The sequence below is a fragment of the Oncorhynchus nerka genome, linkage group LG28 (assembly GCF_034236695.1).
Source record: "Oncorhynchus nerka isolate Pitt River linkage group LG28, Oner_Uvic_2.0, whole genome shotgun sequence".
Classification (NCBI taxonomy): domain Eukaryota; kingdom Metazoa; phylum Chordata; class Actinopteri; order Salmoniformes; family Salmonidae; genus Oncorhynchus; species Oncorhynchus nerka.
Genome location: NC_088423.1, coordinates 12,473,540 through 12,490,062, shown reverse-complemented (window position 1 = coordinate 12,490,062; position 16,523 = coordinate 12,473,540). Strand labels below are relative to the sequence as shown.

General features: G+C 43.3%; 1 protein-coding gene across 1 annotated transcript; it reads right to left on the bottom strand.

The window, feature by feature from the left end:
• Positions 1 to 2,021: 2,021 nt before the first annotated feature.
• Positions 2,022 to 15,505, bottom strand: LOC115115469 (WD repeat domain phosphoinositide-interacting protein 1-like). The gene is made up of 12 exons (XM_029643952.2): positions 15,150 to 15,505; positions 13,014 to 13,096; positions 12,310 to 12,479; positions 11,960 to 12,056; positions 11,771 to 11,868; positions 11,431 to 11,523; positions 10,924 to 10,994; positions 4,930 to 5,037; positions 4,511 to 4,675; positions 4,319 to 4,426; positions 3,538 to 3,686; positions 2,022 to 3,246 (listed from the first exon to the last, which is right to left on the bottom strand). Exons 1-12 carry the CDS (start codon positions 15,224 to 15,226, stop codon positions 3,125 to 3,127), a joined length of 1,341 nt encoding a protein of 446 aa, XP_029499812.1. The 5' UTR covers positions 15,227 to 15,505; the 3' UTR covers positions 2,022 to 3,124.
• Positions 15,506 to 16,523: the final 1,018 nt, after the last annotated feature.

Here is a 16,523-nt window from a genome sequence, read left to right as displayed (position 1 = left end):
TGTGGAGAGGTTGGAGTCTGTTTGATTGAGTGTGTGGACAGGTGTCTTTCATACAGATAACGAGTTCAAACAGGTGCAGCTAATACAGGTAATGAGTGGAGAACAGGGGGGCTTCTTAAATAAAAACTAACAGGTCTGTGAGAGCCGGAATTCTTACTGGTTGGTAGGTGATCAAATACTTATGTCATGCAATAAAATGCAAATTAATTACTTAAAAATCATACAATGTGATTTTCTGGATTTTTGTTTTAGATTCCGTCTCTCACAGTTGAAGTGTACCTGTGATAAAAAATGACAGACCTCTACATGCTTTGTAAGTGGGAAAACCTGCAAAATCGGCAGTGTTTCAAATACTTGTTCTCCCCACTGTATATATATATATACATGTGTGTGTATATATATATATATATACATACATGTGTGTGTGAGTGTATATATACATACACTGTATGTATATATACATACATACATACATGCATACAGTTGAAGTCGGAAATTTACATACACCTTAGCCAAATACATTTAAACTCAGTTTTTCACAATTCCTGACATTTAATCCTAGTAAAAATTCCATGTCTTAGAATCACCACTTTATTTTAAGAATGTGAAATGTCAGAATAATAGTAGAGAGAATGATTTATTTCAGCTTGAATTTTTTTCATCACATTCCCAATGGGTCAGAAATTTACATACACTTAATTAGTATTTGGTAGCATTGCCTTCAAATTGTTTAACTTGGGTCAAACATTTCGGGTATCCTTCCACAAGCTTCCCACAATAAGTTGGGTGAATTTTGGCCCATTCCTCCTGATAGAGCTGGTGAAACTGAGTCAGGTTTATAGGCCTCCTTGCTCGCACACGCTTTTTCAGTTCTGCCCACAAATTTTCTATAGGATTGAGGTCAGGGCTTTGTGATGGCCACTCCAATACCTTGACTTTGTTGTCCTTAAGCCATTTTGCCACAACTTTGGAAGTATGCTTGGGGTCATTGTCCATTTGGAAGAACCATTTGCAACCAAGCTTTAACTTCCTGACTATCTTCAGATGTTGCTTCAATATTTCCACATAATTTTCCTACCTCATGATGCCATCGATTTTGTTTAGTGTACCAGTCCCTCCTGCAGCAAAGCACCCCCACAACATGATGCTGCCACCCCCATGCTTCACGGTTGGGATGGTGTTCTTCGGCTTGCAATCCTCCCCCTTCGTCCTCCAAACATAACAATGGTCATTATGGCCAAACAGTTCTATTTTTGTTTCATCAGACATTTCTCCAAAAAGTACGATCGTTGTCCCCATGTGCATTTGCAAACCGTAGTCTGGCTTTTTTATGGCGGGTTTGGAGCAGTGGCTTCTTCCTTGCTGAGCGGCCTTTCAGGTAATGTCGATTCGGAATCGTTTTACTGTGGATATAGATACTTTTGTAACGGTTTCCTCCAGCATCTTCACAAGGTCCTTTGCTGTTGTTCTGGGATTGATTTGCACTTTTCGCACCAAAGTACATTCATCTCTAGAAGACAGAACGCTTCTCCTTCCTGAGTAGTATGACAGCTGCGTGTTCCCATGGTGTTTATACTTGCATACTATTGTTTGTACAGATGAACGTGGTACCTTCAGGCATTTGGAAATTGTTCCCCATGGATGAACCAGACTTGTGGAGGTCTTCAATATTTTTTCTGAGGTCTTGGCGGATTTCTTTTGATTTTCCCATGATGTCAAGCAAAGAGGCACTGAGTTTGAAGGTAGGCCTTGAAATACATCCACAGGTACACCTCCAATTGACTCAAATGATGTCAGTTAGCCTATCAGAAGCTTCTAAAGCCATGACATAATTTTCTGGAATTTTCCAAGCTGTTTAAAGGCACAGTCAACTTCTGACCTACTGGAATTGTGATACAGTGAATTATAAGTGAAATAATCTGTCTGTAAACAATTGTTGGAAAAATAACTTGTCATGCACAAAGTAGATGTCCTAGCCGACTTTCCAAAACTATAGTTTGTTAACAAGACATTTGTGGAGTGGTTGAAAAACAAGTTTTAATGACTCCAACCTAAGTGTTTGTAAACTTCCGACTTTAAATGTATATATATACACACACACACACATATACACATATAATATATACATACACATTATACACAAACAATAAAAATCTACTTTCCGCCAAGACCTTCACTTAATTACCGTAGGTCTAATGCATTGATGAATAATTGTAATTTCATATTCCAAAATAATATTTAGTACAAGTCAACATTATTTTTTACAAATAAAAACATCTACGGCATGTCTGAAATTTTACAATATTCAACATTATTTAGTCAATGGTGTTAATAATTTTATCAGTGAAATAAAAGGACCTGTAAGGATCTACAATACTATTAATCAACTTTTTCACATTATCAGCATTTTATTATTCTTCCCACCTTTTTTCTAGAGATAAGTTCAAAAATATCACCTCAAGAAATATGATAGAACGCCGTCTCTCTCCTTCTCTATTCCACCATCCCCTTTCTTTCTCTCCCCCTCTTCTCTCTCGGGGCGTGGCACAGCTATAGCCCACTGATAAGACGCACTCTGTCTGTGCCCCTCTCTGCCCTCTTCCACCCTACACTGGGTTCTAGCCAATCTGCATCAAGCAGCAGAATACGACTCGGACCCCACTATCCAGTCAGTGTTATAAATCACTAAATGATACTAAACAGGTTATAAAAGTAAAAAGCCCAGAGCACTTCTCAATAGCTCTATATGATTGCAATTCAATATTAAAGTCCTTTTTTAACCAGGTTAAATATTAGTTAATATTAGACTAGAGGAAGGCTACAAATTCATAGCCCAGACCTGCTTCCCTTCTGATAGTTAGGGAATGGATTTAAATTGTATTCATACTGACCTTTAGTTCCAGGTATAAGACAATGTACAGAGACGGGTCCACTATCTAGCCACACTCTACTTCTGAATGGCACATTAGAGTAACCAATCAACACTGTGGCATCTACATTTCTCCCATTTGATCGGTGGGGACATGGGCTCGTTGGGGACATGGGGTGGGGGGTTCTCTTAACACTGATATACTTCCTTCTTGTGTGAATGGCTCCAGTTGATTGGTTCCAGGGAAGTGGTGGGTCAGTTGGTCTGTTTGCTGACGGGAGGAAACTCATTCTCATCATCCAGACAGACGGGTCCCTCGGCAAACTCATGTTCAGGGATCACATCCCCTTTCTCAGCCCCTCCATCCTCTGAGTAGCCTGGGAAGAGGATAGAAGAAAAGAGATTACAGGGCACGTCACCAGACTAAGGACTGTATTCAGTCTATAAAGCTGAAGATTTACAGATTCCACAATACACATTTAAAGGTCATTTCCAATTGAGCCGACATATGCAGCGTTTACCGTGATGCAGTTTCCACTAAAGCGGGAACATTTCCTTAAATTTCAATCACGCAGTAAAGCTCAACTTCTGTGATACGGATTGAAAAAAAGTCCTTAATCACACAAGGTAAGACATACTACATTCATGAAGCAAACCACACACATTACCTGTGAGAGTGGTAGAAGAGGGTGCAGTCGAGGGGAGGGACACAGTGGCAGCGTATGATGGGCTGGTTGACGGTGGGAGGGACCTTCCATCCTCTGACTCCTTCTCTTCCTGTTGTGCTTCCTGTGGCGCCTCATCTCCTTCAAATAGCCTGGAGAAAACACAAAGAGAGCCTGAGTTCACGCACATATACAAACATGCTTAAGCACACACATATGCTCACCAGGGTCAGTTCCATTTCAATTCCAGTCAATTCAGAAAGTAAATAAAATTCCACATTTCCCTCATTGAAAAGCATTGAAATGAATTGGAATGTCATTTTGCTTCCTGAATGGACTGGAATTGAAATGTTATTGACCCCAACTCTGAGGCTCACACACACAGATCCCAGTCCCCCACCTGTGTTTTCTGACCAGAACCCAGTCCCTCACCTGTGTTTCCTGACCAGAACCCAGTTCCTCACCTGTGTTTCCTGACCAGAACCCAGTCCCTCACCTGTGTTTTCTGACCAGAACCCAGTCCCTCACCTGTGTTTCCTGACCAGAACCCAGTCCCTCACCTGTGTTTCCTGACCAGAATCCAGTCCCTCGCCTGTGTTTCCTGACCAGAACCCAGTCCCTCACCTGTGTTTCCTGACCAGAACCCAGTCCCTCACCTGTGTTTCCTGACCAGAATCCAGTCCCTCACCTGTGTTTCCTGACCAGAACCCAGTCCCTCACCTGTGTTTCCTGACCAGAACCCAGTCCCTCACCTGTGTTTCCTGACCAGAACCCAGTCCCTCACCTGTGTTTCCTGACCAGAACACACTCTCCTCCGTCCTGTGGGTCAATGTTATAGATGTAGAGATGTCCATCTGATGATGCCACCAGCAGCCGTGGTAGCTTCTGAACCCTGAAAATATAGCAAGTAATAGGACTGTAAAATAAAGTGACACACCATCCCGCCCTGCATCCCCCCGCAAACACACAAACTTACGTGGACAAGGCGCATACGTTCTTGAGTCCGAACATGTTGAGTCGTACGGTGGCAAAGGCCCGGTCTTGGTGCATCATGTCAGAGACCTGGGAGGGAAGGTAGGTGCTGGCTGCTGTGAACATCTTCCCCACGTAGGCACCCCACGTAGGAGACTCGCCATCTCGACTAGAGACAGGCAGAGGAGACAGGCAGGGGAGACAGGCAGAGGAGACAGGCAGAGGAGACCGGCAGAGGAGACCGGCAGAGGAGACAGGCAGAGGAGACAGGCAGGAGTCAATCACACTGCTCTTCCTGACTGACTACAGAGACCAAACTAACATAAAACATGAACACACCTGACAACTAGCCACTGATGACCAGAAAGGGACAAGTCGTAAGACGATCAACACAACAAAATCTGGAGAGTAAACAGTGAGTACCTGGGGCTGTGCTGTTCCAGTTTGAAGATATGGACCGTCTCTGTGTTGCTGGAGGCACACAGGAACTGTGCGTCTGAACTAAAGGACAACGAGCTGATACTCACATACCTGAGACACAGACACACATGGTAAGAGTGATCATCCCGCAAGATACCAAAACTACCACTACAATACCTTGGAATCGTTCTGTAGTCTGTCTACACATGTAGTACCTGTTGTGTCTGTTGTATCTGTGTCTGTCATATCTGTATTCTGTCTACACATGTAGTGTCTGTTCTGTATTATCAGTAATGTCTGTAATAACTGCAGTGTATGTAGTATCTGTAGTGTATGTAGTGTCTGTAATATCTGCAGTGTATGTAGTATCTGTAGTGTCTGTAATATCTGCAGTGTATGTAGTATCTGTAGTGTCTGTAATATCTGCAGTGTATGTAGTATCTGTAGTGTATGTAGTGTCTGTAATATCTGCAGTGTATGTAGTATCTGTAGTGTATGTAGTGTCTGTAATATCTGCAGTGTATGTAGTATATGTAGTGTATGTAGTGTCTGTAATATCAGCAGTGTATGTAGTATCTGTAGTGTATGTAGTGTCTGTAATATCAGCAGTGTATGTAGTATCTGTAGTATCTGTAGTGTCTGTAATATCAGCAGTGTATGTAGTATCTGTAGTGTATGTAGTGTCTGTAATATCTGCAGTGTATGTAGTATCTGTAGTGTCTGTAATATCTGCAGTGTATGTAGTATCTGTAGTGTATGTAGTGTCTGTAATATCTGCAGTGTATGTAGTATCTGTAGTGTCTGTAGTGTCTGTAATATCTGCAGTGTATGTAGTATCTGTAGTGTCTGTAATATCTGCAGTGTATGTAGTATCTGTAGTGCCTGTAATATCTGCAGTGTATGTAGTATCTGTAGTGTATGTAATATCTGCAGTGTATGTAGTATCTGTAGTGTCTGTAATATCTGCAGTGTATGTAGTATCTGTAGTGTATGTAGTGTCTGTAATATCTGCAGTGTATGTAGTATCTGTAGTGTATGTAGTGTCTGTAATATCTGCAGTGTATGTAGTATCTGTAGTGTATGTAGTGTCTGTAATATCTGCAGTGTATGTAGTATCTGTAGTGTATGTAGTGTCTGTAGTGTATGTAGTGTATGTAGTATCTGTAGTGTATGTAGTATCTGTAGTGTCTGTAATATCTGCAGTGTATGTAGTATCTGTAGTGTCTGTAATATCTGCAGTGTATGTAGTATCTGTAGTGTCTGTAATATATGCAGTGTATGTAGTATCTGTAGTGTATGAAGTGTCTAATATCTGCAGTGTATGTAGTATCTGTAGTGTATGTAGTGTCTGTAGTGTATGTAGTGTCTGTAGTGTATGTAGTATCTGTAGTGTATGTAGTATCTGTAGTGTCTGTAGTGTCTGTAATAACTGCAGTGTATGTAGTATCTGTAGTGTATGTAGTGTCTGTAGTGTATGTAGTGTCTGTAGTGTATGTAGTATCTGTAGTGTATGTAGTATCTGTAGTATCTGCAGTGTATGTAGTACTGCAGTGTAAGTATCTGTAGTGTCTGTAATATCTGTAGTGTATGTAGTGTCTGTAATATCTGCAGTGTATGTAGTATCTGTAGTGTCTGTAGTGTCTGTAATATCTGCAGTGTATGTAGTATCTGTAGTGTCTGTAGTGTCTGTAATAACTGCAGTGTATGTAGTATCTGTAGTGTATGTAGTGTCTAATATCTGCAGTGTATGTAGTATCTGTAGTGTATGTAGTGTCTGTAATATCTGCAGTGTATGTAGTATCTGTAGTGTATGTAGTGTCTGTAATAACTGCAGTGTATGTAGTGTATGTAGTGTCTGTAATATCTGCAGTGTATGTAGTATCTGTAATATCTGCAGTGTATGTAGTATCTGTAGTGTATGTAGTGTCTAATATCTGCAGTGTCTGCAATATCTGTAGTCGGTCTACACAAACTCAGCAAAAAAAGAAACATCCCTTTTTCAGGACCCTGTCTTTCAAAGATCATTTGTAAAAATACAAATAATTTCACAGATCTTCATTGTAAAGGGTTTAAACACTGTTTCCCTGCTTGTTCTATTAACCATAAACAATTAATGAACATGCACCTGTGGAACGGTCGTTAAGATACTAACAGCTTAAAGACGGTAGGCAATTAAGGTCACAGTTATGAACACTTAGGACACTAAAGATGCCTTTCTACTGACTCTGAATAACACCAAAAGAAAGATGCCCAGGGTCCCTGCTCATCTGCGTGAACATGCCTTAGGCATGCTGCAAGGAGGCATGAGGACTGCAGATATGGCCAGGGCAAAATATTGCAATGTCCGTACTGTGAGATGCCTAAGAAGGCGCTACAGGGAGACAGGACGGACAGCTGATCGTCCTCGCAGTGGCAGACCACGTGTAACAACACCTGCACAGGATTGGTACATCCGAACATAACACCTGTGGGACAGGTACAGGATGGCAACAATAACAGCCTGAGTTACACCAGGAACACACAATCCCTCCATCAGTAACAGGTAGAAAGAGGCTGGACTGAGGGCTTGTAGGCCTGTTATAAGGCAGGTCCTCACCAGACATCACCGGCAACAACGTCGCCTATGGGCACAAACCCACTGTCGCTTGACCAGACAGGACTGGCAAAAAGTGCTCTTCACTGACGAGTCGCGGTTTTGTCTCACCAGAGCTGATGGTCGGATTCGCGTTTATCGTCGAAGGAATGAGCATTACACAGAGACATGTACTCTAGAGCGGGATCAATTTGGAGGTGGAGGGTCCGTCATGGTCTGGGGCGGTGTGTCACAGCATCATCGGACTGAGCTTGTTATCATTGCAGGCAATCTCAACACTGTGCGTTACAGGGAAGACATCCTCCTCCCTCATGTGGTACCCTTCCTGCAGACTCATCCTGACAGGACCCTCCAGCATGACAATGCCACCAGCCATGCTGCTTGTTCTGTGCGTGATTTCCTGCAAGACAAGAATGTCAGTGTACTGCCATGACCAGTGAAGAGCCCGGATCTCAATCCCATTGAGCACATCTGGGACCTGTTGGATCGGAGAGTGAGGGCTAGGGCCATTCCCCCCAGAAACTTCCAGATGCCTTGGTAGAAGAGTCGGGTAACATCTCACAGCAAGAACTGGCAAATCTGGTGCAGTCCATGAGGAGGAGATACACTGCAGTACTTAATGCAGCTGGTGGCCACACCAAATACTGACTGTTACTTTTGATTTTGACCCCCCCCTTTGTTCAGGGACACATTGTTAAATTTCTGTTAGTCACATGTCTGTGAAACTTGTTCAGTTTATGTCTCAGTTGTTGAATCTTGTTTTGTTCATACAAATATTTACACAGGTTGAAAAGTCTGAAAATAAACACAGTTGACAGTGAGAGGACATTTCTTTTTTTGCTGAGTTTAGTAACAGTAGTGTCTGTAGTATCTGTAGTCTGTCTACACATGTAGTATCTGTAGTGTCCAAACACACCAAGAAAGTTGTGAAGAGGGCACGACAACGCCTTTTCCCCCTCAGAAGGGGACACTACAGATACAGCAGACACAGACACTACAGGCACTACATATATTTACAGACACTACATGTGTAGACAGACTACAGATACCACAGACACTACAATCCGACTTGCTTCAGGATGTCCTCCATTGTTCCTGTACCCAAGAAAGCAATGGTAACAGAACAAAGTGACTATCGCCCCATAGCACCCTCTTCTGTCATCATTAAGTACTTTGAGAGGCTAATTAAGGATAATTTCACCTCTACCTTACCTGACACCCTAGACTCACTTCAATTTGCTTACCGCCCCAATAGACCCACAGAGGATGCAATCACCATCGCACTGCACACTGCCCTGGACAAGAGGAATACCTACGTCAGAATGCTGTTCATTAATTATAGCTCAGCCTTCAACACCATAGTACCCTCCAAGCCCATCATTAAGCTCGGGGCCCTGGGTCCTGGACTTCCTGACAGGCTGCCCCCAGGTGGTGAAGATAGGAAACATCACCTCCACTTCGCTGATCCTCAACACTGGGGCCACACAAGGGTGCGTGCTCAGCCCCCTCCTGTACTCTCTGTTCACCCATGACGAGACAGCCTCAGGGAGGAGGTTAGGGCCCTGGGGGAGTATTTCCAGGAAAATAACCTCATACTCAATATCAACTAAACGAAGGAGCTGATCGTGGACTTCAGGAAACAGCAGAGGGAGCACCCCCCTATCCACATCGACGGGACCGCAGTGGAGAAGGTGGTAAGCTTCAAGTTCCTCGGTGTTCACATCACTGACCATCTGAAATGGTCCACACACACAGACAGTGTGGTTAAGAAGGCTGAAGACATTTGGCTCCTAAGACCCTCAAATATTAACAGATGCACAATTGAGAGCACCCTGTCGGGCTATATCACCGCCTGGTACGGCAACTGCACCACCCACAACCACAAGTTTCTCCAGAGGGTAGTGCGGTCTGCACAACGCATCACCATGGCCAAACTACCTGCCCTCCAGGACACCTACAGCACCCGATGTCACAGGAATGCCAAAAAGATCATCAAGGACATCAACCACCCGAGCCAGGGTCTGTTCACCCCGCTATCATCCAGAAGACGAGGTCAGTGCAGGTGCATCAAAGCTGTGACCGAGAGACTGAAAAACATATTCTATCTCAAGGCCATTAGACTGTTAAATAGCCTTCACTAGCCGGCTACCATTCGGTACTCAACCTTGCACCTTAGAAGCTTAATATCTATGCATAGTCACTTTACCCCTACCTACATCTACAAATGACCTCGACTAACCTATACCCACACACATTGACTCGGTATCGGTACCCCCTGTATATAGCCTCCACATTGACTCGGTATCGGTACCCCCTGTATATAGCCTCCACATTGACTCGGTATCGGTACCCCCTGTATATAGCCTCCACATTGACTCGGTATCGGTACCCCCTGTATATAGCCTCCACATTGACTCGGTATCGGTACCCCCTGTATATAGCCTCCACATTGACTCGGTATCGGTACTCCCTGTATATAGCCTCCACATTGACTCGGTATCGGTACCCCCTGTATATAGCCTCCACATTGACTCGGTATCGGTACCCCCTGTATATAGCCTCCACATTGACTCGGTATCGGTGCCCCCTGTATATAGCCTCCACATTGACTCGGTATCGATACCCCCTGTATATAGCCTCCACATTGACTCGGTATCGGTACCCCCTGTATATAGCCTCGCTATTGTTATTTTATTGTGTTACATGTTTTTTTGTAGTCTGTCTACACATGTAGTATCTGTAGTATCTGTAGTCTGTCTACACATGTAGTATCTGTAGTATATGTAGTCTGCCTACACATGTAGCATCTGTAGTATATGTAGTCTGCCTACACATGTAGTATCTGTAGTATCTGTAGTCTGTCTACACATGTAGTATCTGTAGTCTGTCTACACATGTAGTATATGTAGTCTGTCTACACATGTAGTATCTGTAGTCTGTCTACACATGTAGTATATGTAGTCTGTCTACACATGTAGTATCTGTAGTCTGTCTACACATGTAGTATCTGTAGTCTGTCTACACATGTAGTATATGTAGTCTGTCTACACATGTAGTATCTGTAGTCTGTCTACACATGTAGTATATGTAGTCGGTATACACATGTAGTATATGTAGTCGGTCTACACATGTAGTATCTGTAGTATATGTAGTCTGTCTACACATGTAGTATCTGTAGTATATGTAGTCTGTCTACACATGTAGTATATGTAGTATATGTAGTATATGTAGTATATGTAGTATATGTAGTCTGTCTACACATGTAGTATTTGTAGTATATGTAGTCTGTCTACACATGTAGTATATGTAGTCTGTCTACACATGTAGTATCTGTAGTCTGTCTACACATGTAGTATCTGTAGTCTGTCTACACATGTAGTATCTGTAGTCTGGTATAAACGGACCTCTTCATCCCTCTACGGAACTCAAACAGCCTCTGTCCCTCTGGGATGGTGAACACTCTGATCACTGTACCCTGGATTGGAGGAGGAGATGATCAGACAGAACCGGAGACAGAGATGTACACTGAGTACACAAAACATTAGGAACATCTGCTCTTTCCATGACAGACTGACCAGGTGAATCCAGGTGAAAACTATGATCCCTTATTGATGCCACTTGATAAATCCACTTCAACCAGTGTAGATGAAGGGGAGGAGACAGGTTAAAGAAGGATTTGTAAGCCTTGAGACAGTTGAGAAATGCATTGTGTATGTGTGTCATTCAGAGGGTGAATGGGTGAGACAAAAGGTGTAAGTGTTCTAATGTTGTGTACACTCAGTGTATATGTGTATATATATATATATATATATATATATATATATAGAGAGAGAGAGAGAGAGAGAGAGAGGTACAGTTGAAAGATAGGCGGAGACAACCAGAAAGAGAGAGAAAGGAACAGTCAGACTCACCCTCTCAGAGGCACTGGCGAGTTTGGTTCCTGAAGCGTTGAATGTGAGGGCTGCCAGGGGACTGTCATGGGCTGGGATCATCGTCACCTTGCTCTGAGGAAAACACAGGTCACACATTAGTGACATCATCAACCTGTGACCACTTCAACAGCCGTGACATGCAATGACTGTACTTCATGTACCCAAAAGTATTAAGGCAGCTCAACTACTTCTCCAACTACTCTACTAGCTAACCCACAAGCTGCCATTGGGGTCAACATGAATACCCACTGCGTTGTGCTGTGCAGACAGTGGTTTGAATAGTAGCGGTGGCAGAAGTCATTTGAATATCAGGTCTTACCAGGTTGTTGGTGTCATAGACCATGATCTCTCCGATGGTTTGACTGCCAGGGTACGCCAGGTAGGAGTTACCATGGTTCACAGAGAGGGCACAGAGACCTGAAGGGTTGGAGGGTTTGTCTGTGTTTAGAAACTGAGCATAGTTGAGGGTATGATGAATTGTGTGTGTGTTTGTGTCCATATTCAGTACCTGAGGGGTTGTGGGGCGTGTTGAGCAGCGTCTTCAGCAGCTTCATGTCTTTGATGTTGTGGATGTAGACTGACTCCTCCAGACACACCACCAGCCTCTACAGGGGACAGACAGGGAAACGTTGCAGCAGAGCTGGAAGATGGGATAGGTTTGGAATGGGAACTGATCTCAGGATTGGTGAGAGAGATTGGATTGGAATGGGGCCTCAATCTGACCAAAGTATACGGTCTTAGAAAAAAGGGTTCCAAAAGGGTTCTTTGGCTGTCCTATGGGGAACCCTTTACATTTTAGATAGCACCTTTTTTCTAAGAGTGTAGCGGTGAGGAATGGGTTTGGAATATGTCCATTACCTGTCTGTTGAGCCGGACTGAGAGGATGTTGTTAGAGTAGCTATAGTTGCAGATCTCTGTTCCCCTTTTGAAGTGGTAGACGTTCATACGTCGGGGCATGGAGAGACTGACCACCGCCACCAGACTGCTGGAGAACAACCGCTCCACAATGTACACGTCTGGACACTCCGCTGGGAGAGGGAGGGAAGGGGGAGGGGAGAGGGAGGGGAGGGGAAGGGGGAAAAAGGGAGGGAGAGGGAAGATGTAAAAAGGGAGGGAAGTTGGAAGGGGGAGGGAAGGGAAGGGTTAAATCACATACAAGTGCTAATATAAAACACACTGCGCATAGAATACACACACACACACACACCACACACACACTTTGCATCATTCATTCCATCATTCATTCAAACTAAAACATTCATAGGATCACACACTTTCCTCTCTCTGTGATATGAAACACTGGTCAAATACTTGCAGAATGCATTACTGGGAACAGGCTTATGGTGTAACACACTGCTCTCTACCATTGTTTACATATGTGGGAGAGGGAGGGCTATGTCAGCTTAGAACAACTTGTTCTCTGGTTACAAGACTACTGTTCAACCATGCTAGTTGACCTGACCACAGCTTATTGGGTGTTTGTTTTGTCCCGGTGCTAGGATACCAGCTAGGTGTTTAACTGTAGCTACCAGTACACACAGGCTATAAGGACACTCACTCACCTCCTTCGTGGATGCAGTCCATCTTGTCCACTGAGGTGACAGAGAAGAGTCTGTAGCCTGACTTAGTGCCCACTGATAGAGACCTGAAACACACAGAGACCCAACTGTTGTTACACATCCAAGATGGTGTCCACTATGTGTGTAGTCTAATAATCCACTATAGGGGTGTAGTGTTGTACACCGCCATAATGGTTTCATCAGAATCTCCTCTCAAGTTTTGCTTGAAGGTTACAGTTTGTTAATATGATGTAACCAAATAGGCTGGATGTTCACTTGTTGTGCCATAATCTAAATAATCATCTACCTTGTTTTTATTTCACCTTTATTTAACCAGGTAGGCTAGTTGAGAACAAGTTCTCATTTGCAACTGCGACCTGGCCAAGATAAAGCAAAGCAGTACAACAACACAGAGTTACACACGCTATACCTCTTAAACTAAATGAACAAACAATGGAAAAACCATACAATAAAATTGAATGAGTTCAGTGACAAACAATTCAGGCAGTTGTAAAAAAATAAAACTCCAGCATTTATCTGTTTGTTATCTGTGAGTCCAATATCAAAACCACACAAGTAATTCATGGAAATGAAATGGATCTTTGATTGGAGAAAAGTCTCTCTCCCTATCCTTGTTCTCTAACCGGGACACCTGTATCAGCTACTACCTTTACTCAGTGCATTCTTAAATTACTACACGCTTATGAGTGGAAAGGCTGATTGGACCACTAAAGGCAGAGGATGTTTTCTAAGGAGAGCCTTTTAACACACTCTGCTTACCAGGAAATGTAAGGGATACATGAAATGCCTCACTACCCACTGAGCTATATATAGCAGTCAGGGGGAAATGAAGGATACACCGTGTGCTGTATGGTCAACACAGCAAGAGTTGACTCAGGTCATGTGATCACCCTAGGCACTTCAAACACCCCTGATAATCAAGCACACTATGGACATATACAGAGATACTGTGTAGAGAAAAGGAGGGGCAGGCATCTGTCAACAGGTGGAATAGGATGGACTAGGAAGATATAGGATCATATTCATTCTAGAGTAGACACTGATCTAATATCAGTTTAACATTTCCCCCCTTATGGTTTAGGTTACGCTATGTGGAGGGTGAGCTGATCCTAGATCTGTGCCTGAGGGCAACCACTACCCAGAGTTGAACAGGTGCATGGTTCAGTGGGATATAGGCCTATCCTTATCATGTCTGAGGATGATGGAAAATGGCAGAGATCTAACATGAACATGTGTGTTTGGCCACCTGGCTGTTACTACACCTGTAACCGCCCTGTAGCTCAACAGTGTCTGTCTGCTCCTCTATCACTCACACTCAACTTCCATCACACTCAACTTCCATCACACTCAACTTCCATCACACTCAACTTCCATCACACTCAACTTCCAACATTCATAATGTTACCTAGCATGGGATCCAATACCCAAAGACCCTTTGTCATAATGTTACCTAGCATGGGATCCAATACCCAAAGACCCTTTGTCATAATGTTACCTAGCATGGGATCCAATACCCAAAGACCCTTTGTCATAATGTTACCTAGCATGGGATCCAATACCCAAAGACCCTTTGTCATAATGTTACCTAAGCATGGGATCCCATACCCAAAGACCCTTTGTCATAATGCAATTCATCCCACCGCCCCATGCATGATAGCCTTAGTGCTTCAAGAAATCATGACAGTTCCACAACTCCTTGCATGTGTCATCATCCGAGACAAAAAAACAATTTTGCACAATAGTCTGCTGTGCTGACCAGTATCTCTACTGTAGGTCAAATCTTGCCTGGATACTTTTCTCTGGCCATCTATCTATAAGCCTTCGTAGTGTGTTGGCGTACTTCACAAGGTACTAACCTATAAATTAGGAACTGTGTTGATGAGACACCATGGGACAATTGTATTAACATTGATAAACTACATGCACAAGTGGGTTAGGTAAGAAGATAGAATTAATACATTAACATATATCTGATACAGACCAACAGACAGACCATATTACAGCTGGACGGACGCATACAGATTTGCTGCCTAGATTATGCAAGAAGAACCTTCTAACAGTGTGACAAGTTGAATACGCTAGAACTGGCCCGAGTTGGCAGACAGGGCGCTTGCTTACGTGGTGTCCTGGTTGAACGAGGCGCTGATCAAGCCTTGAGGCCCTCCCGGACCTTCGGGTGTCTCCCGTTCCTCCATCTCGTCCACAGTGATTATCCTGTCCTGCTCCACTGCCCTAGTTCGGTGGCCTGTGTTCGGATCGATCACTCCGAAACCCAGCTCCTCTACACACGTATGCGCTTGAGATTAGTTATTACAATGTAATACATGCTATACAAATTGGAAATTGATGGCTTGAATCCTGAAACTAAAATGATTTGTTGTTTCTTCTATTTTAGAACACGGCGCTTGTAATTCTGTTTTAACCCTAACTTCTAGAGTTAACAGGAGGCAGACAAAAACAAAAACAGCTGAGGGCTGGATGCGTCACTTTATAGTGCTCTTTTCTATTGGCTGGTTGGAATTTGGAGACTACCCCTGCACCACTCAGATTGCCCAACCTTTTCAAAACATGTATATGATTGGGTAGATTCGATTATGCTGCACCGCGGCACTGGGTGAACGCCTGTTACGTCGTTCTCAAATCGAACAGTATGTGCTGCTCGGTCATTTTGTCTACAAGGCATAGTGCATCGTCCAGAAACATACAACATATATTTTCAATAAAAATGAATGTTTTAATTTTCTATCTCGTTTTCATTGGTAAAGCTAATCACTTTTGCATGTGAAAACACAGAATCCTACTCATTACGCACATCGGTTGTGCCAACTGTATGTGTTCAGGCAGAAATTAATTTAATTGGGAGGCAATACACACCACTGCGACTCATCTGCAGGAATGGTTGCGGTGCGTGGCGTTCATTGTGTGCAGTGAGTCGCACGTGTTGGATTTTTTCAATTTGTGCTTTGCTTTGACTTGTGTGCGGTACCAGTAGTAAACTACGGTAGACGTTGCTAATGTGTACAATTATCATTTCTGTTGTGATGCGGCATGTATTGTGAAGACTAAGTCAAATGTCAAATGTATACCGTATGGCAAGAAGGCCCTGGTCGCACCTACAGCATCATTGCGAAAATAGTACGCAGCAAAAGTTCAACATTCACCTTCTGCTACCATTTCGTCAATCTGTCTATGCATACAATTTGATGCATAGAGGTACGATAAATCCAATGCATGTACCACACAGAACGCTCTGCAATGCAAAGCAGCGTTGCATTGGAAATTAATGTATTTCTGGTGTACCAAATCTCTATGATGCTGTCAGTGTGATCAAGGTGTAACACTCAGCGTTACTCCACGTGCTATAAGTCACTTTGTTTTGAGCCGATTTCGTCACACCAGGGAGACAGCAACGAATGCAATCAACTTTCACCCGGTGCAAAACACGCCTACTCGGTCGCCCGGTCGAGATTAATCGAATCCCCTAATTTACAA